This window comes from Talpa europaea (assembly GCF_964194135.1).
Source record: "Talpa europaea genome assembly, chromosome: 4".
NCBI classification, from domain to species: domain Eukaryota; kingdom Metazoa; phylum Chordata; class Mammalia; order Eulipotyphla; family Talpidae; genus Talpa; species Talpa europaea.
The window spans coordinates 92497125-92520031 of NC_140070.1; the positions used below are offsets into that span (position 1 = coordinate 92497125).

A 22907-nucleotide genomic window follows, 5' to 3' on the forward strand; every position below is an offset into this window, starting at 1 on the left:
GTATTTCAGTAGATCTGCCTGTTCTGTTCCCCACTCTGTCTCTGGTGAATCCTCTCACCCCCCATGCCTCTGGCCTGTACCCCCATTCTTGTATGCATAAATAAATAAATCTTAAAAAAACAATTTATGGATTTTAGAATCACACAATTTCAAGTACTTACCAGACTATTCACAATATAAAAATCACCTACCTTTTTAAAGCAGTTATATTTTTCACTGGTTCAATTATTAAAACAATTATCTGGAATGTAAGCTCAGTGAATGTTGATAACATGTAATTAGCTTCTTTATCCTATTTATCATTATGGGTAGCAGGCATTTAATATTTATTGGTGATCACTGAGAGCCAAGGCAAGTGACCAAAATAAATGGAATCTTAAAATCTTATGTAAATGATCAATCTCAAGTTAGGAGGTTTTAGAGGGAGAAATAGTATGCAAAGTGTCCTGTGGTTTGCATAAAAATACTGAGTATTCTTAACATACCTATTATTTATTTTCTTAAACTACAGAAAGTAATTCTCAAATTCTTGGCTTGTGAGAATATGCACACAAAATGCATATTCCATTATTTGTAAAACTGTTACTATATTTTGTCAATGATGTACTAAATGATGCAATTTAGATTGTAATTCCCAGCATATAACACCAGCAAAGTGTTCAATTTTCTCCCATTAAAAAGTAAAATAACCGGGCCTCCCCTGATGGTGCAGCGGTTGAGCGGGCTGCGAGGCTGCCCGCAGCCTCTGCAGCGCCGGTTCGTTCCCCGACTGCCAGTGAGGGTCCCACACACACAAAAAAATAAACAAAAAGTAAAATAACCATCAGAATAATTACTGACTCATGGTTAGAATTATCAGTAGATGCTAAAACTAGTGGGTGAAAAGTTGGGAGAAACAGGGTATTTGCAGTGTCTGCTCCCAAATTACTATTTTTAAAGGGAAAAAAATGTACCATTACATTCATGGCACGTAGGTAAATGTGTAGGCAAATAGGTAAATATGATATTGAGAGTCAGGATATTTCATCCACTTAAGCAAAACTGTAGCATTGTTTTGGGGGCTAGGAATTTATATAGGCCTGTAGGGATGAGAGGATTTTAAACAGATCAACATAGTTTTGAGGTTTCTACATTTTATGCTAATTAGGACAATATTAATTAGAAGTGCACTGAAAAACAGATTTAAAAAAAAAAATCAAGGCTCAACTATATATTTTCTAGAAGTCATTTTATATATAAAAACACAGGTTCAAAGTAATTGGTAGAAAAACAGAGCAGGCCAATAGAAATAATAAAAAGGCTACAGTGGCTATATTAATATCAAATAAAATAGGCCTCAAAGACAAAGGTTATCAAAGGTACACATTTCCAAATGATAAAACAGCCTACTAACCAGTAAGCTATAACAAGCTTCAACTACTTTTGTAAATAAATGATTACTGAAACACAGCCCTGGCCATTTATTTACATATTTTCTATGACTGCTTTTAGGCTACAATGGCAGAGTTGAGTGGTTGTGAGAAAGACTGTTAAATCTCACAAAGCCTAAAATATTTACTACTTGTCTCTTTACAGAAAATGTATGATGACTTTTATAAAGGAATTAGGTTACAAATAGGACTTGTGTTTGGCCCAACATGAGCTAAGTCAAAATCAAAGTTATAAATATAATCCATAGCTATTTGAAAAGAGGAAAAGAAATTAAAATAGGGTTGAGGACCCGTGTTAATGTACACTTGTATACAAGCTCTTCATAGTAAGTTTTGAGAATCTGAACAATTTTAATATAACGTTGCATTTACTTAGCTTTGTTTTCTCCACTAGGAAATGGGCATACACACACAGAAATCATTTCTAAAACCCTGACTATAGTGGTAGCTCAAATTTGCTTAAAAGAAAAAATTTTAAACACACACAAACGCAGACACAGGTATTTTCAATCTGCTATACACGGGACCAAAAGGCAAAAAAGAACCAAACATACTCTGGTTAGGAAACAATAGGAACAACTGAAAGATGCTACAGGAGACAGAAAGCCTAGGAAAAATAGAAGAGAAGAAAGATGACAATTAGTACTCACATTTAAAGCTGAAGTATGGGGCCTCGCTGGAGGCGCAGGCGATTGAGCGCTGCCGCACTGTTAAGCTATCTGCCGCACTGTGAAGCTATCCGCAGCCTCTGCAGCGTGGGTTCGAATCCGCCTGGCCAGGGAGAATCCCACATGGCGAAGCAGACCTCTCCTGCCTCACCCGCTGCTCCCCTCAGCAGTGTATTTTGTCAGTTGGCCTGTTCTGTTCCCTGCTCTGTCTCTGGTGAATCCTCTCACCGCCCCCCCACCACCTCTGGCCAGTACCCAGTTCTTGTATGCATAAATAAATAATCTTAAAAAAAAAATATGGAGTAAGTATATGCTTATACAGATCTTTAAATATAGGCAAATTGTATAGTTTAAATAAGTACATACTTATAATAATGCAGACTTGCATGTCCGGTAGGATGGCAATTAAAATTTGTTAGTTAAAACAAAAAATTCTTCAGTTGTGTTAGCCACATTTTAAGTGTTCAACAGTCACATATGGCTATGATAATGAACAGTGTATATAAATAACATTTTGATCTTCACTAAATATTTCATTGGGCAGCAATGGATTATTAGGTCCAGTGTCTTGAAATGTCCAAATTATAAAGTGTGATTTCTCCTTGAGCTCTTGGTTTACTTAATTATCTTACAGAATTTTTTATTTTACAGAGCTTTTTTATCTTCATATTCATGCAGGTAAATGTTTTTCATGTAAAATGAAATGTAGTTTCAAGAGAAATAGGAAGTATCTCTAGAACAAGTAGCAATGTATAACTCTGCACAAACTTTCTTAAAATTGGCGCAATTATACAAAGTGCTTATAAATATATAAAACTACTAGTTTCATTATTTAATGTAATTAACACACTATGAAAATATATGATTTCTAAAATAAAATCAGATTTACTGTGTTAGAAAAGTCTTAAGGGCCTCCCTGGTGGCGCAAGGGGTTAAGATGCAACCTATGAAGCTGTCCACAGCCTCTGCAATGTGAGTTTGATTCCCGGCCAGGGAGCTACCCACATGGCGCAGCAGACATCTCCTAACTCGCCTGCTGCTCCCCTCAGCAGCATACTTTGGTCAGTCTGCCTGCACTGTTCTCCATTCTGTCTCTGGTGAATCCTCTCATCCCCCACATCTCTGGCCTGTACCCCGGTTCTTGTACGCATAAATAAATCAATCTTTAAAAAAAAAAAAGCAGTCTTAAGTTCACGTAAGTCAAATAGAGAAATAGCGAAGAAAAATAGCAATGCTATCAAATTACTGATTAAAGTTTCTTAAACACTACATAGAATACTTGATTCAAAGAGTAACTGAAAAGGGCCTCCCTGGTAGCGCAGGGGGTTAAGCACCGCATTATGAAGCAGTCCACAGCCTCTGCAGCAAGAGTTTGATCCCCGGCTGGCCAGAGAGCAGCCCATGTGGCAAGGCAGACCTCTCCTGTCTCTCCCGCCCACTGCTCCCCTCAGCAGTGTGTTTCGGTCAAACTGCCTGTTCTGTTCCCTTCTCTGTCTCTGGTGAATCCTCTCACTCCCTGAATCTCTGGCCTGTACCCCAGCTCTTGTATGCATAAATAGATAAATCTTTAAAAAAACAAACAAACAAAAAAAAGAGTAACTGAAAAATTCCCTTGCAGCAAAGAAATACATGAATAAGGTTATTTAACCAGTTTTAAAATTAAATGGCCCAAATGAAAATATTTAAATGAAAGATAATGCATTGAATGCAATTCACAACAAATACAATACTGAACACATAGCAAAGGTAGAATTCAAATTATTCTGTAAATCAAAAAAAATTTATAATTGATTGAAAATATTATGGGTGGATCAATACACATTTTAAAAAGAGAAACCAAAGTTATGTAATTATGCCATAAGTAATTACAAGTTAGTACAGCTTGTAATAATGCAGTCATTAAATACATTAATTTTCTAATTGTTATACAATTTTTATACATTTGTGTATTCGATTTTTTTCAAATTTAGAACTTATACTGTATGTCTTACTACATTTTATTTTTTTTTAATATTTATTTATTTATGCATATAAGAACTGGGGTACAGGCCAGAGATGTGGGGGGTGAGAGGATTCACCAGAGACAGAGTAGGGAACAGTATAGGCAGAGTGACTGAAATACACTGCTGAGGGGAGCAGTGGGCAAGACTGGAGCGGTCTACTTCGCCATGTCGGTAGCTCCCTGGCCGGGAATCAAACTCACATTGCAGTGGCTGCGGCAAGCTTCATAAGTTGCGTCTTAACCCCTTGCACCACAAGGGAGGCCCTGTATTTTCAATTTATTAATCATTGGGACTACTGCATCAAGTGTGACTTTACAATCTGAATAATCACAAAGGAGAATAAATTAAGCAAAAGAAGAGTAGAAAGCAACTAAGTAAAAATGTTAAAAATAATAAAGAAGATTAAGAATAATCATCTAATGAAGCAAAGTTTTAAGCAATAAAAGCCAGAAACAGGAAGTGAAACTTTTAAGACCAAATAAAAATATCAAATCAAATTCTTTATTAAATTAGTAATTACATAATAATTTGCTATTATTTTGGAGTTACAAATTACCTTCCTACCCCTCCTCCCCGATAGATAAATACATCAAAAATATCATTAGATTACAAACTCCAATATGCCATAATGTCTATATACTGAGATTCACAGTTTCTGGACTTATTTTTCCACCACTTAAACTGTGAATCATTGCTATCATGTGAGAATGTTTGTTCAACTCCTCTTGCTGAAGCTTCACCACTGACTCTTTCTCTTCCAAACGACCTTCTAGTTGGGCCTTTTGAACTTCTAGGGAGGAAGCCTGAAGAATTGGATGAGGGAGAGAGAATGAGAAAGAAAACTTAGCATGTTTTTTCTTCATAGATACTTTAAGATGTTCTTATTTGTCATTTGAAAAACAATCATTTCAAGAGACACATCAGAAATAAATTTATTTCATATAAATTATATGTAACTTGAAGTCATTAAACAAATAGTATACAATGAGAACATAACCTCAACTTGTTCTTTTAAGCCAATGCCAGCAGTTGAAATTTTATAGAAAATACTACATATTACTATGTAGAATTATTAAGACGACCACATCATAGTGGAAACAGGAAATCTGTAAATGTGGCATTAAATTTTATGCCTCTGTGACTTATGCTCTTTAGTAGTTTAAGCAGTCTTTGAATCCTGATTTGCTCTTATCTACCCAGTAGTAGACAGACCAGAAAGTACTACTCATAGCTACCACTCAGGCATGCAATGACAATAATGGAGAAAGAGGACTGGACTTAAATTCAGAATACAGAAGTGACCATTGTTCCATTTGCTTTGTGACTGGCCTTCAGCAAGCTATTTAACCCAAGACTCAATTTTCATTTGTAGGTTGAAAATAATCATTAATATTTTGATATTAGCGTATTTGTTGAAATAACAAGGATCAAAAAATGTTTCAGAATCTTTTGCAAATTATAAGGCTCTAACTAAATAAGATCTATATAATTACTACTATTGCCATCTATTCTTGTAAGAAGAGATGCAGCTGTATGACAAATACAGCTACCTGTATATGACATCAATAACTGGGAATCTCTTTCTGTATTCTTTGCTCAAGTGAAAATAGAAAGCGGTGGCAAAAAGTTATGTATCTAACATTTGATGATTTAAAAAAGATACAGGAGGGCCTCCCTGGCACAAGGGGTTAAGTTGCAGCACCACGAAGCTATCCGCAGCCACTGCAGCATGAGTTTAATGCCCAGCCAGGAAGGTGACACACATGGTGCAGGAGATCTCTCCTGTCTTGCCCTCTGCTCCCCTCAGCAGTGTATTTCAGTCTGCCTGCTCCTTTCCCCACTCTCTGGTGAATCCTCTCACATCCCACACATCTGGCCTGTACCCCAGTTCTTGTATGCATACATAAATAAATCTTTAAAAAAAATAAAGTAAAATAAAAATATATTGGGTTCACATTGTAACAGAGTCCTCATAAACATTCTTTAAAGCACTTTTGAGATCCTCCTATCTTCTAAACAAAATTACTAAGGAACAGAACATTAACCTATCCAACCTCACTCTTTTGACAAAATAACTTTTTCATTTCACTGCAAGTAAGATTCTTACCTTAATGCTCAGGTCTTTTCTTATCTGTTCCGTTCTGCTTAATTCTTTTCTAAGGATATCAATGCTTTCTTCCTTATCTTCCTTTTCTTTTTGTAAGACTTTAATCTTTTCTTCTTGTACTTTTGCTTTTTGTTGCAAATCTTAAAACAAATAGAAAGTCAGCTATATACATGCTGATAGGTTCAGGGATTATATTACCCTAAAAATATTTAATAGTACTTATAAGAGTACATGAAAGACAATTAGAAAGGAGAAATATCTTGCTGGAAAGAAAACATTTACAGTATTTGCTGAATAAGCACAATGAAACTCTTCTTCCTTGTCAGTATTCTTTAGAAAGAGCCAGATCTCCATATTCCTCCCTTTCCCTCTGTTCTAACCACATACTAACGAGGGACATGACAATCCTCAGAGCTCGAGGGTTAGAAAAGAAAGGGAGAGAGAAAATTACGAAAAGTCAGAGTTGTATGTCTGTGTGTTAGGCAAATGAATTAGAATAAAAATGTTTTGTGGACTATTTTTCAGAGCTACTACCATTAAAAAGCTAGTAACTATAAGTTACCCAGCACTGCCACCTGCTGTCATGTTCCTTTATTTTTTTTATTTTAAAAAGGGCAATCATTTCCTATAACTTCTAGATTTCAAAACAAGTCCATAGCTTTTTCAACTTGATCTATCTAAGCTGTTCTGTGAAATGCTATAGCAAGAAAAGGAGCATTGTTTAGGATGTGATTATAAAAGGAGAGAAGCAGAAAATAAGTGAAAATAATTAAAAAGCAACATAAAAACCTTATTTTTTCTTCCAATAAAGAATTGATAAAACACATACATTAATAAACCAGAAGCAACTTACTTGCTAGCTGACATTCTCTGTCTACTAGTTGGTTATGCACTTCTTTTCTTTGTTCTTCTTTCTCTATTAATTGGGCAACAGTTCTGAAATTTAAAAAAAATATAGAATATCTATGAACCATGTAATTTCTTTTTCTCCCTAACAAATATTTTGAAAAAAGTTCATAAGAACACTAATTATCCTTAAATTCCATCAAAAATGTATTTATGTCAAGATAAGTAAAATAGGGTAATGTATTACGTTTATCTATAAAAAACAATATTCTTGTTTTTGAAAAATCCAAAATAATTAGAAGAGCTAGAGATTTTACTTTTCATTTTGTTGCTTGAGTGACTCATTCAACTTTTTCACTGTCTCAATTTGTTTAGTCAGGGAATCACACGTGATCTGTAAATCTTTATTCTTCTTATCAGCAGTTTCATTCCTAAAAGAACAAGATAATATGGTATCTTTATGGAGGGAGACATAATGAAGAAAAGAAACTCACTGTATTTTCTTTACTATTTCTTCACCTGCATTGCATATACTTTGCAGGTAAGAAGAGGAATTTTATGAACAAGCAGGACATAGAGTTAGATCAACTCCAGAATAGAGAGGTAAGTTTTTGCTGAATGAAGTGATAAAAATTACTATTAAAATGGTAACATCTAAGTTATTAACCTCATATTTCTGGATATAGACTTTTATTTCACAGATGTTATTGCTTAACGTAATTTGCTATAAAATATATACCACTATTTTTACAGGTATGGCCAGAAAATGAAAATGAAACAAAATGAGACAACTTCTGTAAAAGAAAAAAAAAAATTAAAAAATAACATTTAACTGATATCATTATATGCTCAATATATGTTTAAATGTCAATTTATGGTTGAGGATTCTAAATTTCTCTTGTATCTTTAAAGCTTGAAACTTAAAGCTTTACTTTTTTTTATTTTTAATTTTACTTGCAAGGTAAACACAAGGATTTTAGAAAACCCTTTCTAAAGAGAAACTTTGGCACCCAACTATCTTAAGCATAAAATGTTCCTCTCACTTCACTAAATACAAAGCTAAACAAACTAGTGGCACTGGCCAAATTTGGCCAGCAAAAGGGTTTTATTTGCCCCATACAAAAAGTCTGAATTTCAATGTTTCCAAATAGTTCCTATCATTACAAATGACATTTCCCCAGCCAGATTCATTTATGTGTTCTCCTGGCTGCTAAAGGCAGGAATTTTACTTTCTGGTCCTCAATCACAATCAGGAATGGAAGCTGAGCCTAAGAAACCACTTATTTCTCCTGAATTGCTGCCTGCTTTCTCTTATATCTTTTTTTTTTATAATTCTTTTTTTTTTTTTTATAGAGGCATGTTTTATTTATTTATTTGTTTGTTTGTTTGTTTTGTTTATACATGCACTGGGTACAGTCAGAAGCACGGGAGGGTGAGAGAATTCACCAGAGCCAGAGCGGGGAGCAGAGCAGGCAGAAGGACCGAAGTACACTGCTGAGGGAAGCAGCGGGCGGCAGGAGAGGTCTGCGCGCCATGTGGGACCCTCCTCCGGTGGCTGGGGAGCAGCCGGGGATCGAACCGGCGCCGCAGAGGCTGCGGGCAGCTTCGCAACCCAGCACTCAACCGCTGCGCCACTGGAGAGGCCCTTTCTCTTATATCTTGACTTAACATTAACAATGTTACCTTAAACAAACTTTTGGAAAAAGGTGTTGCTGGGAGAAAATATCCTGTTTAGAAATCAGCTTGTCATTACACATTTTCCACCTTTCATTTTTATTGACAGGCAATATTAGCATCTGGAAAAGTTAAAAATTTCTACATCTCTACATTAATTGCATAGAATAGTAGAACATTTTTTTAAAATTTAATCTTAAAGTATAAAGACATGGAACAAGTAAACCAGAGTGTTTTTACTTTTAATTTTGACAGAAAATACATAATTTTCTTCCTTATACTCCAGTAATTTTAAAACAAAGGCTAATCTCATATTGTGTTAGTGGGTATATAAATTGGAATAATCTCCTTGGAAAGAAACTTAGTAATATCTATCAGAAAATTTAAAAGCACAGACCCATTAACCTAACAATTCACCTATAGGAATTTATTTATAAATATAATCACACATATCAGTAAAATACATTCAATGACATCAAGGTAAATATTTCTACAAATTAAAAGTTAATTACAAAATACCTACATTTCTACACAATTAGATTAAATGACATAAAATTGTTAATATTCTACCATTTTTAAACTGCCGAAGAGATTAATTACTATGGTTCAACCTAATAAAAATTGTGACAATTAAGTTCATTCAATAGCTATTGACAAAGTGCCAAACTATGTACCAAGTGGTGATGTAGGTTCTATGGATTCATCAGAACAAAACAGATGAAACTTATTCATTTGTCCTTGTGGTGCTAACATCTCAGAATGATTAAATGAATAAATAAAAGTAGATTCAACTGGAAACAAATAAACAGACCTGTAGTCTGTTCCCAACTTTGACACTGAATTTGAATAAGCAATACTGCATTTCATTATGACTTAAGCTTCCTGCTAAATTCTTACCATATGGTGATATCAGAATATATGTATATGAATGCTTACAAAAGGATTTTAGGGATACAGAAAACCAAGTGTTCATTCTAGACTCTAATCTTTCATGGAAACTTTGACTTTATTAATTACCTCTGAAGAAGTTCCATGTAAGATTTTGTTAGTACTTCATGTTCTTGAGCCACAGACTCCAACTTCCTATTATGTTGAAAGAGTTGCTCAATATCACTCTGGGCTCTTTCTGATTCAACTTGTTGTGACTTTATCAACATTCCAAGCTCTTCATTTTTTCTCTCAACATCTCTCAACATACCAGCAAGTGTTCGCGCCTAAAGGAAAATGGAATAAAGAATTCTGCACTATCATTTATATAATATGCTCAGTTTCTACAATTTAAAAGATTTATCAAACATCGAACACTAGCATTAATTGGGTTTTACAAAGTTTTATTGCTGCACCTCCCCCTGCAGTGACCTTTAGGGCTAACTGTCCCTAGGTCCGGCTGGGCAACCAGCGCGCAGGGGGAGAACAGCAAAACCCTACCTGCTGCACCTCCCACCGCAGTGATCTTTAGGAATGGCTTTCGCCACGGTCCCTAGATGGAATGGCTTTCGCCATGGTCCCTAGATCCGGTTGGGCACCAGTGCGCGGTGGGAGAACAGCCTGAAGCAGAGGAAGTGCAGCAGAAGCTCCCTGAAAAGGCAGAAGCTTATCAATAGATAACGACCACCAAGAACCACTACAAGAATGCTAAAAATCCTATCCCGTCTTCCTAGAACTACAAACTTTAATCCCTTATCTTGTCTTTCTAAACTTCCTCCTTTCTTCTATAATGGTCATTGCTTGTTATGTAGATCACCTCCCTGATAGTGATAGACTGAGCCAGCGAGCAAGCTAATTTCTTTGATATTCATTCCTGTGCTTTTAGAAAACATATATATACTAGTCACAAACTTAAGGAAAATTACACTCAGATTTTCACTCTTGAAGTGTGTCTGTGTGTCATTTCTTTCGCCGACGCCCTGACCACCCTGCACGCTTCTCTCAACCCTGAGGTGGCCTCATCGTCTACTGCTGTGCTGGTCCGCGGCATTTTATTAGTCATATTATTTCTTTAAAAAAAAAAAAAGATTTATTTATTTATGTTTACAAGAACTGGGATATAGGCCAGAGGTGTGGAGGGTGAGAGGATTCATCAGAGACAGAGTGGGAAACAGAACAGGCAGATTGACCAAAGTACACTGCTGAGGGGGGCAGCGGGCAAGTCAGGAGAGGTCTGCTGCACCATGTGGGTTGCTCCCTGGCCGGCCTTGAACTTGTGCTGCAGTGGCTGCAGGGAGCTTTATAGGTTGCATTTTAACCCCTTGCGCCACCAGGGAGGCCCAAGTCATATTATTTCTCACTTACTTCTAACCCAACACTGCTGTAGTTTTTTATTTAATAGGTTATTCTGACAAAAACAATCTTGGTATGCCATATTCATGGAAATGAGTATAAAAAACTGGGGGCACTACCATTTTAGTTATTGTCGAAGTCATGGGCCACCTAAATAAGGGAAAAGAGAACACAATGCTGAGAAAATTCAACTTTTAAGAACTGAGTGGAGAAAAAAGAAGCCCACAAAGAATACAGGAAAAGAATATCCATTAGGTTAGAAAGAAAAATCAGAAGACAATGAAGTAAGCAAAATTAAAGGTGGGAGAGTGGTAAGATGGTAGGGACAGCTGTATCAAATGCTGAAGACAATTTTCTTCAATCAGAGTAACAAAGATGAAACTACTATTTTGTACATGTTTAACTTCATTTATTCCCCTGCAGATCAGTTGAGTCTTGTACTAGTACTAGTCAAATATTGTACATACCTCTGTCTCAGCCTGAGTTCTCTGGCAGCGATACTGAGCAATCAGTCTGTCTGCCTGTGCAAGGGCCAAAGCTTTGGCTTCCAGGAGATCTTGCAGCCTGCTTTCTTTGGACTATAAGAAAATATACCATTAATCTTCACTGTTTATAGGAAAATATCTATTAAAGCTTAACTGGTATATGTAGTTTAAATAAGTTTGTACTCACGGCCAATGTGGACAATTTCATCTCATATACATCCATTATATCAGATATTCTCACATCATTAATCTGATCCTTTACCTAGGTTTAATAGTCAAAAATCGTAACATTTTATCTCAACAACAAAACACAATAAATTCCTACTATGAAACAAATCATTAAAACATAATGAGGAACAAAGTTAAAGATGAATGCCATATCAGGCAGGTTCCAAACATTTCACCAACCTGCCTATTGCATAAAACTAGGTAGATTTGGTATGCTTGTGGGAAGGTACAGCTTAATGCTTAAGCTGGGCTTAAGAAGGGTATGCTTACTGGGGAAGACCAGGGAACAATGACAGCTTTGTCAAAATGTTGGAATTTTAAGGCTGACTTTTTCTTTTCTTATCAAACTTTCCAGTGTTATTTTTATATCAGTATGCTCAAATATGCACCTAATTTGTTTAAATAATTTTTATAAAGAAAAATTTATAATGATTAATTATCACTCACCACTACTCCAGACTGAAGTTTCTCTATTAATTCCTCAATGTTCAGTCCAGGAACTCTATCTTTCGAAAGTGGAGGAGTTGAAGAGTTTACTGATGTTGGAAAACTATGATTTAATGGTTGTGAAGGCATTCTTCTGGGCATATGTTCTGTTTCTTGTTGTCTGTAAGCATTATTTGCTGCTATACTTTCTCCAAGTCTGAATGGGAATCAAAAAGAAAAAGAAATAACTACATAAAAATACAGCAAAAGGCAGAGTTAGTATAGTATTAGGAAATATTTCAGAATGGGTCTTTTTAAGGAATATTTTTGAGGTAATCTTAGAGTTTATGTTGAAGTGAAGCTTTTGGAAATATAAATTTGTCAGAGAAAATCTTTTTCACCTGTAACCTTTTATAAAGGCAACTGCGACTTTGGTGTGGCAGCATTAGAACCAGTTTGTGAGTGCAGATTACTCATAAAAAATTAAGTACATTATTGGTATTGGTAAGAGCATCCTTAACCATGGGCAACATCATCTGGACTTTACCTATTTTCTTCACCCTTCTCTGTTCTCACTCAGTATATTTCCACCAAGCTAACTTTCATTCTTCTTTCCATTTACCCTATATTATTCTGTCTCCAGGTCTTTGAACGAGCTGTTTTTTTTTTTTAGCCTAAAACATCTTCCCACCAGACATGCATGGTACTGACTCCTTATCATTAAGTTCCAGTTCAAACTTACTTTTCCAAAGAAGACTCTCCACCCGCAGTGAAATATACATTATGCAACTTTTCTTTTTAACTTGTCTCCCATCTAGAATGTAAACCTTGTCCTAGAAAGTCCTCAGTCTAATTTACTGCAAAATTCAAAATGCCTAGAATAGGGACAGCACATAGCAGGCCCTCAACATACGTTTGTTAAATGTTTAAATACAACAAACACACACCAAGATCCTGTCTCCACATCCATCTTCACATCATTATGTATCCAACATAAAAATTCATTATATTTAAAAGGGCAAAAATGGACATAAATAAATAAATGGAGAGAAATGGACTTGAAATAGTGTCCAAAGAAAAAAATTGTAAGACACAAATAAGATAGTGAAGGCCAAGACAGTGAAATGGTGGGAAGGCCTCATATCAGACATAGAGGATGAGACTCCCACTTGCAATAATGTTGAAGCTTTCCATTCTGAAGTACGAGGGTTTTGCTTTTGTCAGATTACCTGTTGGAACAAGTGCATGACCACAAAATGAAGCACTGTCACACTTTTATTTTGCAACTTGAGAGTTGCCTATTTGTTCATTTACTTGTCAAAAAATAATATAAAACTAATATTGCTTATATAGTCTCTAGGTCTTATATTCCATACTTCTTTAATCTCTTAATTTAGGCCTACTGAAATAAATTATTAATTCAGAAAAATGGATTTGCTTAGTCAATTCATAGAAATAGCAGAAGTTGGGCCTCCCCGGTGGCGCAGCGGTTGAGCGCTGGGTTGAGAAGCTGCCCGCGGCCTCTGCGGCGCCGGTTCGATCCCTGGCTGCTCCCCGGCCACCAGAGGAGGGTCCCACATGGCGTGCAGACCTCTCCTGCCGCCCTCTGCTCCCCTCAGCAGTGTACTTTGGTCCTTCTGCCTGCTCTGCTCCCCGCTCTGGCTCTTGTGAATTCTCTCACCCTCCCGTGCTTCTGACTGTACCCAGTGCATGTATAAACAAAAAACAAAACAAACAAACAAATAAATAAATAAAAAACATGCCTCTATTAAAAAAAAAAAAGGAATTGCAGAAGTTAACTTTTTTCTTAAAGAACAAGGAAGCAAGTATTTTAGGTTTGAGGGTACATATTAACTCTATTAGAACTATCTTACGCTAATGTTGGAGCATGATTGTAGACAGGGACAATAAATACAATATGAAAATAAATGGGTTTCTTGTTCCACTAAAATTATACTTACAAAAACAGATTAATGTCTACTGGCTATAGTTTGCTAAGACCTGGTATACAGGCTTACCTACTTATCAACTGCTTTAGTTTATTCAAACCACTTTTGCAAATTCAGATAAACTACTTCAAGATGAAAGTACACCTCTACTAAACATCTTGTCAGCAATTTACAGACAATCCTCTCAAGCCCTAATTTTTCAAACATAATTTCAAATATTCTTTCAATGCCTAAAATTAATGAACAAGTGGATAACTTTGCCTGGTCTGATAAAAGCACAGAATAATTTCTTCAGGAATCCTCTCACCTATCCCATTCCAACTTCAGTACATGTATTTCTCATATGTGAACTCCCCTTGGCAAATGACCCAGACATGCTCAAAGAGCATAAAATTTACACTTAAACAAGTAGAAAGAAAAAGCTCTTTCTGTGGAGCTTTGTTAGATATAAACTTAGTCTTGAAGTTGTGAGCTCTGAAACAAAGAGAGGCATAGTACCTGGATAACAAATTTAATCAACTAGGTCTAGCTTTTCCCTGAGTGAATCCATACGTAGTCTTTGAGTCATGGGACTTGCAATTTTTTTTAATCACTTCAAAAATTACTAATACAGTGATGTCTTCAATTCACTAATTTCTTAATTTTTTTTATATCAGGGACCATTAAAGAAATTGCATGACATTCCAGCACCATAAGAGATATATTGCAAATTATTACAACTCACACTAAAGCAGGAAAATCTGGCAGTGGAGCAGCTTCCAATAGTATTCCCAATCCAGATTGCACTTGTTCTCTATTATCTGATGTTAAAGCAAAAGCCAAGGGAGTAATCAAGCGCGAATCCTAAGAAAATTCAGAAATCAGAAAAAAAGATCCAGATCTTTCATAGCAATGTGAATAATCAGAGCGAAACTATAATAATTCTGAGCAAATTTTGAAATGTTTCTACCTAATATTTGAACATATTAGGTCTTTACCTTTTTATACCTGTTTATCCAATCAATATAAACACTAACTTTAAAAAAACTGGTAAAGGTTTGGTTTTGGATGTTTTTAATCATGTCTATAAAAATCATGTCTTAAATATTTTAATGTATATTATCCACAACTGACATATGTTTTGAAATATTTTTTTCTAGCTAACATTTAAAAAAAAAAACCTGGATACAAGAAAAAAAAAAAGGCTCTTCAATTACAAATTAGTCAAAAAATAAAATTCAAATTAACAAAAAAACTTGCAACTAATGATTAAGACAATTATATTTAAAGTATAAGTTTTTCAGTAGCTAGTTTACATTAGTATTGCAAATCATTATAAAAAAATCTAAAAATTGACAAACTTATTTTAACTTAATTTTAAAAATACATTATCAAATTGTTAGCAGATAAAGTATTGAAATAGAAATTGTTTATAATTATCAACTCTGTGTAATGCTGAATGTCTCACAGGTACTCAAGTATAGTCTAAAGCCATAGAACTATGATTAAGAGATGGTCTTTATCTCCACAACCACCATGATAACTCTTCATAACTCCTATCGTCAGAAGGGATCACTATTTCTACTTTGTAGTTAGGAAACCGGAATTCAAGAGGTGAAAGATCTTGTTTAAATTGGCATTGACTAAATAGATGGGGAGTGAACTTTTAAATCCTGTCTCTAGTTTTGGCTTCTACCGGTTTATACAGTCAGTAGAGCCACCTTTGCTAAGTTACTGCAGTAACTTAATGTGTAGGTTAGAATCAGGACAACTTAAATTCAATTCCTGTGAAACTATGTAAAATAACCATGTAAAGAGAATATTACAGCTACAGCTACTTAAGACAATTAACTTTAAATTTTCTTTTGATGGCCAATTCTAAAGGGAACAGTTTTTAATGATTAAGAGTATTAAAATATAAAGTTGTACATTAACAAGCCTTTAAATATAAATAAATTTCAATGTTTGAAGGGTTCAAACTTACCTGAAGGATTTTGTAGAAGCTTACTTCCATACCAGGAACCAACTGTTTCAGTTTGTTCATCAAATCAAGAGTTTTTAAAATTACATCAGCAGCAAGTTTGCTTTAAAAATAAATCATAAGTAAATCAGATAACTCACAAATCAATCCGCTAACTTCTATCCAAAATTCTAAAAACAATTCCTTTGTTTTTTAGCCTCAAGATAAAGTGTTATTTATTTTGAGAAGATGGAGAAGATCCTTATTACCCCAGACCCAAAGAGAACTGGTATTACTAGTCTAAGTTTAAACAATGTTTTTTATTTCCTAATCTCATACCAACATGCTCCAACTTTCTGTTTCCAATTAGTAATAACACTGGCAACATGTCCCATTTAATTCTTAGTTTTGTCACTGGATTATCAACAATAAGAGGGTAACTTCAGGCAATAGAGAATACCTAATATTTACTGAATCAATTTTACTAAGTCTATGTTCTCAGCCTTGTATCTGAGAGGGAGTATAAAAAAGTAAAAAGAGACAATTATGACATTTACAGAAATTGGAAAAAATCCTACTTTCTACCATTTAGCATGTCCACAATAGCTATCTGTTAGATGGACTCAATTCATGCAGGAGGAGGGGGATAAAATAATCTCATTACTATCAATGAAAATCTATATTTCATAAGTTTTCACATGCTAAGGAAGAATCTGTTACTAGGAAACCTTCAGCAGTGAATGAGTTCCTTGTAACAAAAACTATTACTTTTTTTACTTAAAAATATAAAATGAACATAAAAAATAATTACTGAGATAATGTCAAAAAAGAACTTCCAGAAAAGAAATGTTTGGGAGTAAAAAAAAGACCTTAGATAATCATAATAAAAATTAGAATAAAGCAAACTTAAACAATGAAAAACAAACAATAAAATATTACCATATCTTTCTTTAAAAGGATGTGATCTAAGAATTCAGACTTAAAAAAATTCATTATAGGGCCTCCCTGGTGGCGCAAGGGGTTTAAGCACCGCTCTATGGTGCAATCCACAGCCTCTGTAGCATGAGTTCGATCCCTGGACAGTCACAGAGAAATACACATGGCGAAGCAGACCTCTCCTGTCCTGCCTGTTGCTCCCCTCAGCAGTGTATTTCAGTTGGTCTGCCTGTTCTGTTCCCCACTCTGTCTCTGGGGAGACCCTCACCCCCTGCATCTCTGGCCTGTACCCCAGCTCTTGTATGCATAAATAAATAAATCTTAAAAAAAAAAATTCATTATAATATTCTTGCTAATTCTCTTCTACACCTTGAGTTAAAAGCACACATTCAAGGGCCGACCCTGGTGGCGCAGGCGGTTGAGCACCACGCTGTGAAGCTGTCTGCAGCCTCTGCAGCACCGGTTCAATCCCGCCAGCCGGCGAGGGTCCCACATGGGGCAGCAGACCTCTCCTGTCTCGCCTGCTGCTCCCCTCGGCAGTGTATTTCGTCAGTCTGCCTGTTCTGTTCCCCGCCCTGTCTCTGGTGAATCCTCTCACCCTCCTGCGCATCTGGCCTGTACCCCGTTCTTGTATAAATAAATATTGGGGGGCAAAAAAAAAGCATACACTCAAGCATGATCCTTCAAAAGAGTTAATAATCACTGCATCTTCTGATTTTTATTAAGTTTTATTTTACCATTTTACCATTTGAATTTCATATACTCACCACAAATCAGAATCTGCTACCTTTGTTCCAAACCCCAGGTCAATCTTGCCATATGTAAATTGTTGTTCTATGAGAGTGGTGCATTTGAGAGTAGTCAGAATTTTTGCAATGTGCATTTTTAGGGTATCATCTCCACACAGAGGTAATTTTTGTTAAGAGACACAAACAAAAAACTCTCAAAAAACCCTAATATTTGTTTAGCACTTTACAATGTTCAGAATTTCAGGCAAATTATCTGATTGCTACAATTAGGAGACTAGAAATCGGAGCAGTCAAGTGACTGGTATGGGGCAAAAGATACAAGAGTTTCTGCCTCAAAGGTAAAACAGAAAGAGGATCCATTTCTCTATTAGATGTTTTTATGTTAGCAGGTATCACAGTGGTTCACTAAGTATCTGCTAAACTAAGGAAAGTTATTTTTCTCATGCTTTCTATATTTTAAGTTAATCTGAATAGCTTTCACTAAAAAAGGGTCAAAATTCAATGAGAGAAGACTCAAATATATTACAGACATCTCTATGATTAAGAAAAATAATCATGTGTCTCTGTAGTAGTGGTTTTCAAGTTTGGTTGCATATTACAATCACCTTGGTAAACAATTACAAACACTCTTCCCTTAAGTATTTCACATTATTCAATTAAAATCCTTGGGGAAAAAAAACTAGAATCTCTGTAAATAAAGTTCAAGCAGTAGTTATTTTTTAAAAAATGTTCTCCAGGGGATTTTAGAAATATAGCCGGATTTCAGAATCACTGCTGTAATGAAGAGGAAATTTAAGAAGCAGTAGCTTAGAGATAAAACAAATGTCAAGTTTGCTCTAGCACAGGATAAAGTTGAGCAAATTCTTGTTGCTCTGGGATCCAAGGAAACCTGACCAGGCAAATAAGAGATCTGATTGAGATATAGTGGCTTCTTGTTGATATTAAAAAAGCATCAATGAAATATTAAAAAATTGGGTCCTGGACTTTTTAGTAACTTAGAATCAACCGATCTGAAAATTAACACAGGAAAGACCTAAGAAAATCAGTATACACAAGTGAAGAAGGGACACTAATTGTACATAAGGTTTTCTCTTTTTTGAAATGAATCTGTCTTGATTATATTTGTCTTTTTTTATGACCAAGTGAGTCATCTTTATTAAAACATTTATGGACGTTTTAATTTTTAAAACAGAAGCTGAAACAATCACAACTCTACCACTATTTATTCTGCAATGCAGTCCACCAAAGAATGGCAACACAAATCACCCAGAGGCAGCAATTAGCATGAGAAGAGAGTATAGCTCTTTCAATTGTGAGCTGCTTAAAAATGTCCAAATCAAATTTAAAAAGAATTTCTGAAAATGCTCTTTAGCTTAATTTTTACAAGGGAGGAAAGTCTGAGTAACTTTTAAAGACTCGTCACTGAGAATCAGTACTGGAGTTTAAACTTTAGTTCAATTAATTCTGAATAAAAATAATCAAGAGACAAGACAAAGTTATAACCAAAGCAAAAATGCTACGAATGCAATCCTAGAAAAGAGGGAGTGGCCATATAGCTTCCAAGATTACAACATTAAAGGATATTTAACAAAACTTCAATGACCTTGACCATCCTTTCACATTTTTTTCTTATCAAAGCCTCATCTAGATTTTGTTCTGTGAACTGAAGTTGATCAAGGACTGTAGGCAGCAACTGGGTCACAAAACAGTCAGCTGAAGAACAGTTAGCAGTATCTATAACATCCTGGAGAATTAACCACCAACAATGATTAAAAATAAAAGTTAGAAGGAATTAGACAATGTAGAAATAGTCATTAGTAAGTTATATCTGTGAGATACAGTCAGCTATAGCTCTTCAAATTCCTTATAATTACTTCAATTGTTCACTGACCTGTGTGTCTCTTATTTAATACCTATGATTTTATGCAGTTTTCAGAATTCTGATGACTTTTTCTCAAATGGAACCAAAAGTTTGGATTAATCAAATGTAAACAGGATTTTAAAATGGACTATACTTATAATTTACAAATGGTTCTAAATTAAAAGAATATACTGAAAACAAATATCCTAAATTTGCTAAATGTACTTTCATTTCTCTTCAGATGATATAAAACTTACCCTCTTTTCACTAAATTTGCTAAATATAATTACAACAATTAATAACTGACAATGGTCTTAAAACTTTACAACCACAAATAATTTCCATCAAGAATCTCAAAAGGGCTGAACTGACTTGTTAACACTCAACACGAATATAAAATAGTAAGAATAACGTGGTGCATAATGCAAAATATATTTAATTACTCACACGTTTTGTTTTTGATCCAGACATTAGTTGGGAAATAGCTAAGATATCAGGGTAGGCATAATGGTTATAAAAATAGGAAGAATGGTAGAAAATGCTACAAGACCAGGTAGTGGGTTCTACCAGAATGTAATGGCCTCTATGGCAAGGATTTCTGTCTATTTCCTAAGTGTGTGGCAAGCTTTATTCCATTTCACTCACTGAATTCAAAGTTCTTGCATTAATTTATTCAACACTAAACAGCAGACAGCATCTACTGAACTGGAGACAAAATGTGACTACTGCAATAGTAGTCACATTATATTATATATAATATATAATGACTACTAAATATATATCATATGTCGAGAGAGTGGCTATTCACTGCGGGGGGGGAAACACTATTAGTTGTGACATTGCTACAAAAGAGAAATTCACTAGCTGAATTTCAGGAAGTGTAATGATTGAAATGTTTTCCTAAAGTGTATAAATAACTGAAGTTTATCGTGAGTGTTTTTGCAGACAAATTGCTCATTAAGAATCATAAAAGTCCATTTGTCAGTCATTTGATTACCTCAAATATTTCCTTGAACAATTCCAATGCTAAAATAGAACAGTTTTCTGATCCATCCAAAGGTTGGCTTGACCAGCGAAGCAGAGCCACAGTAGGTTCTAAACATTTAGAACGGCTTCCCAGAATGGTGTTGCCAGATGGAGACTGTTCAAATATCATCTGAGTGAGCACATGGCGCAGCTGAGTCACCGAACAGAAGGCAAGAAGTAATTCTAAAACCTGCGCAATATAAAATCTTTAGTAAATGTCAATTTTATTGGACTTTGAGGCACAAAGTAACCAACTGATGAATTTTCAAATGACATATTTTTATAAAAAATACTCTAAGACAAAAATTAAAAGCACCTTCTAATTTTTTTTTCAGTATTGTTTTTCAAAATGTGTGATTAGATTCCAGAAGGTTGCAAAGAAATTCAGTGCCAGTGACTTCCATTAAGTAGGATTTTGAGAGTCAAAGAGGAAAGGGCAATTCAACTAATGTTATGAGCCCTCTACAGTACTTAACTATTTTTTAAGCACAATTATGTTTTGTTTTAAAAATGGAAAAAATAATTAAAAAATAAAAATAGCAATTAAGAATACTTTCAGCATGCTAGAATATAAGAACTGCTATAAAGTATACTTTAGGATAAGATTTAAAAGCAGTATCCCCAAATTTTAAAACCTTTAAGATGGCTATTTTCCACATTATGTTTGTACACTATCAGCATTATGCCCTTTAGTTTCCCTATTCTATCTCATTTTTCCTTCATCATTGAACGTTTATCATAAAATCCCACGTGAACCTGTTTATGAGTGGTAGGTTAATTAAATTCTACCTTATTTCACGTACTTGCAATCAATCATTAAAAATAAAACTACTGGAATCTTTTTGCCTATTCACTTATTTTCTAGCTTTATTTCTCACAAATGACATAATTGGAATTTAAGTTTTAATCAGCTCAAAGTATCTGCTATAATAGAATCCAGTGCATTATCATTTACTATGTAACAAATGATAATGAATCTTATATTTTCTTTTCTATTTCTTTTATACATTGCAATACTTGTTTTACTAGGTTTCAAGTTAAAGGTACTGACTTGACTGATAGCTAGATTCCGTGAGTATCAGCAATATTACCAGTTTCTTGTTTATCTTACCAGAGATATGCATATGTGCGCAAACAAAAACTTTCTCATGTACACTTTATAATTATTATATATATATTTGTACATTCATTTTTCATTTTTGCACAATGTATGCATTTTCATCTTGGTTATAGTCCCCATAAAATTCCTACCACCCATTCACCCATGAACTATCACAATGGTTCCTTGTGCTCTTCCCACCCTTGTTTTGATCCTATTCCCTTTCCCTCCGCTGTAGTATGTCTCTGATTTATAATTCCCTTTGATTTTGATTTTTACTTTATTATAAGTTATTTTTTTCCTGATCCCTTATTTGGATCCTCTACCTTCCTGATATAAGTGAGACCATCCAGTATTTTTCTTTTTCTTTCTGGCTTATTTCACTGAGCATGATCCCTTTCAGCTCAAACGCAATTGTGTACTATTAAATGAAAAACAGAATATCCAACTAGTTTTCCCCACAAAGATACTTTATGCTTTTACTGTTTCCCATTTCAATTTCTCCTAATAAGTTTTTATCTTTTTTGATTGCTGAGTAATATTCCATTGTGTGTATGTACCACATCTTCAATTTGAGTACACTTTTAACTTAAGTATAACATACAGAGAAGTAAGTTAAACAAAGCAATCACTATTGCAAAACCAGATGATTTTCCCAAAGTGAATACAAATGTATAACGAATAATCACTTAAAAAAAGTTCTACCAAACTACAGAACTGCTTGTACCCCTCTCCTAGAAAATGCCCCAACTACCCCTCCACATCAGGTTGATGATGCTGTAAATTTTCAATAATTACTCTAACAGAGAAAGTTTCATTTTATTCCTACTTGGCTTATCATGAATGGGTATTAGATTTTATCAGCTATTCCTCCATTAATGAGATGTGATTTTTCTAATAAGTTACATTAATTTTCAAATGTTAAACCACCCATGCATTCCTGGAATAAATCTCATCAAGTAATAAAACGTTATCTTTTTGTCTATCACTGGCTTTGATTTGCTAACATTTTAAGATTTTTGGATCTATTTTCATGAAAGAGACTGACCTGTATTTTCTTTCCTGCAGTATCCCTCTGTCTGGCTTTGCAATCAAGGTAATAATAGTCTTATAATCAAACGTAATTGTGTACTATTAAATGAAAAATAGGATATCCAACTAGTTTTCCCCACAAAGATACTTTATGCTTTTACTGTTTCCC

At 34.7% G+C, this 22907-nt stretch overlaps 1 protein-coding gene across 1 annotated transcript in view; it reads right to left on the bottom strand.

The window, feature by feature from the left end:
- Positions 1-4733: 4733 nt before the first annotated feature.
- The window catches only part of CIP2A (cellular inhibitor of PP2A), a gene marked incomplete at its 3' end in the record, with an annotated part of 36274 nt that continues 18100 nt past the window's right edge, over positions 4734-22907 (bottom strand). Inside the window, exons 9-21 of the mRNA XM_084231640.1 lie at positions 20579-20797; positions 19305-19464; positions 17739-17880; positions 16060-16159; positions 14821-14939; positions 12169-12364; positions 11681-11755; positions 11476-11586; positions 9746-9942; positions 7372-7485; positions 7062-7144; positions 6209-6348; positions 4734-4904 (exon numbers count right to left, since the gene is read on the bottom strand). Of these exons, the coding sequence (XP_084087766.1) occupies positions 4734-4904; positions 6209-6348; positions 7062-7144; positions 7372-7485; positions 9746-9942; positions 11476-11586; positions 11681-11755; positions 12169-12364; positions 14821-14939; positions 16060-16159; positions 17739-17880; positions 19305-19464; positions 20579-20797 (1827 nt within the window). The remainder of the gene's footprint in view (positions 4905-6208; positions 6349-7061; positions 7145-7371; positions 7486-9745; positions 9943-11475; positions 11587-11680; positions 11756-12168; positions 12365-14820; positions 14940-16059; positions 16160-17738; positions 17881-19304; positions 19465-20578; positions 20798-22907) is intronic.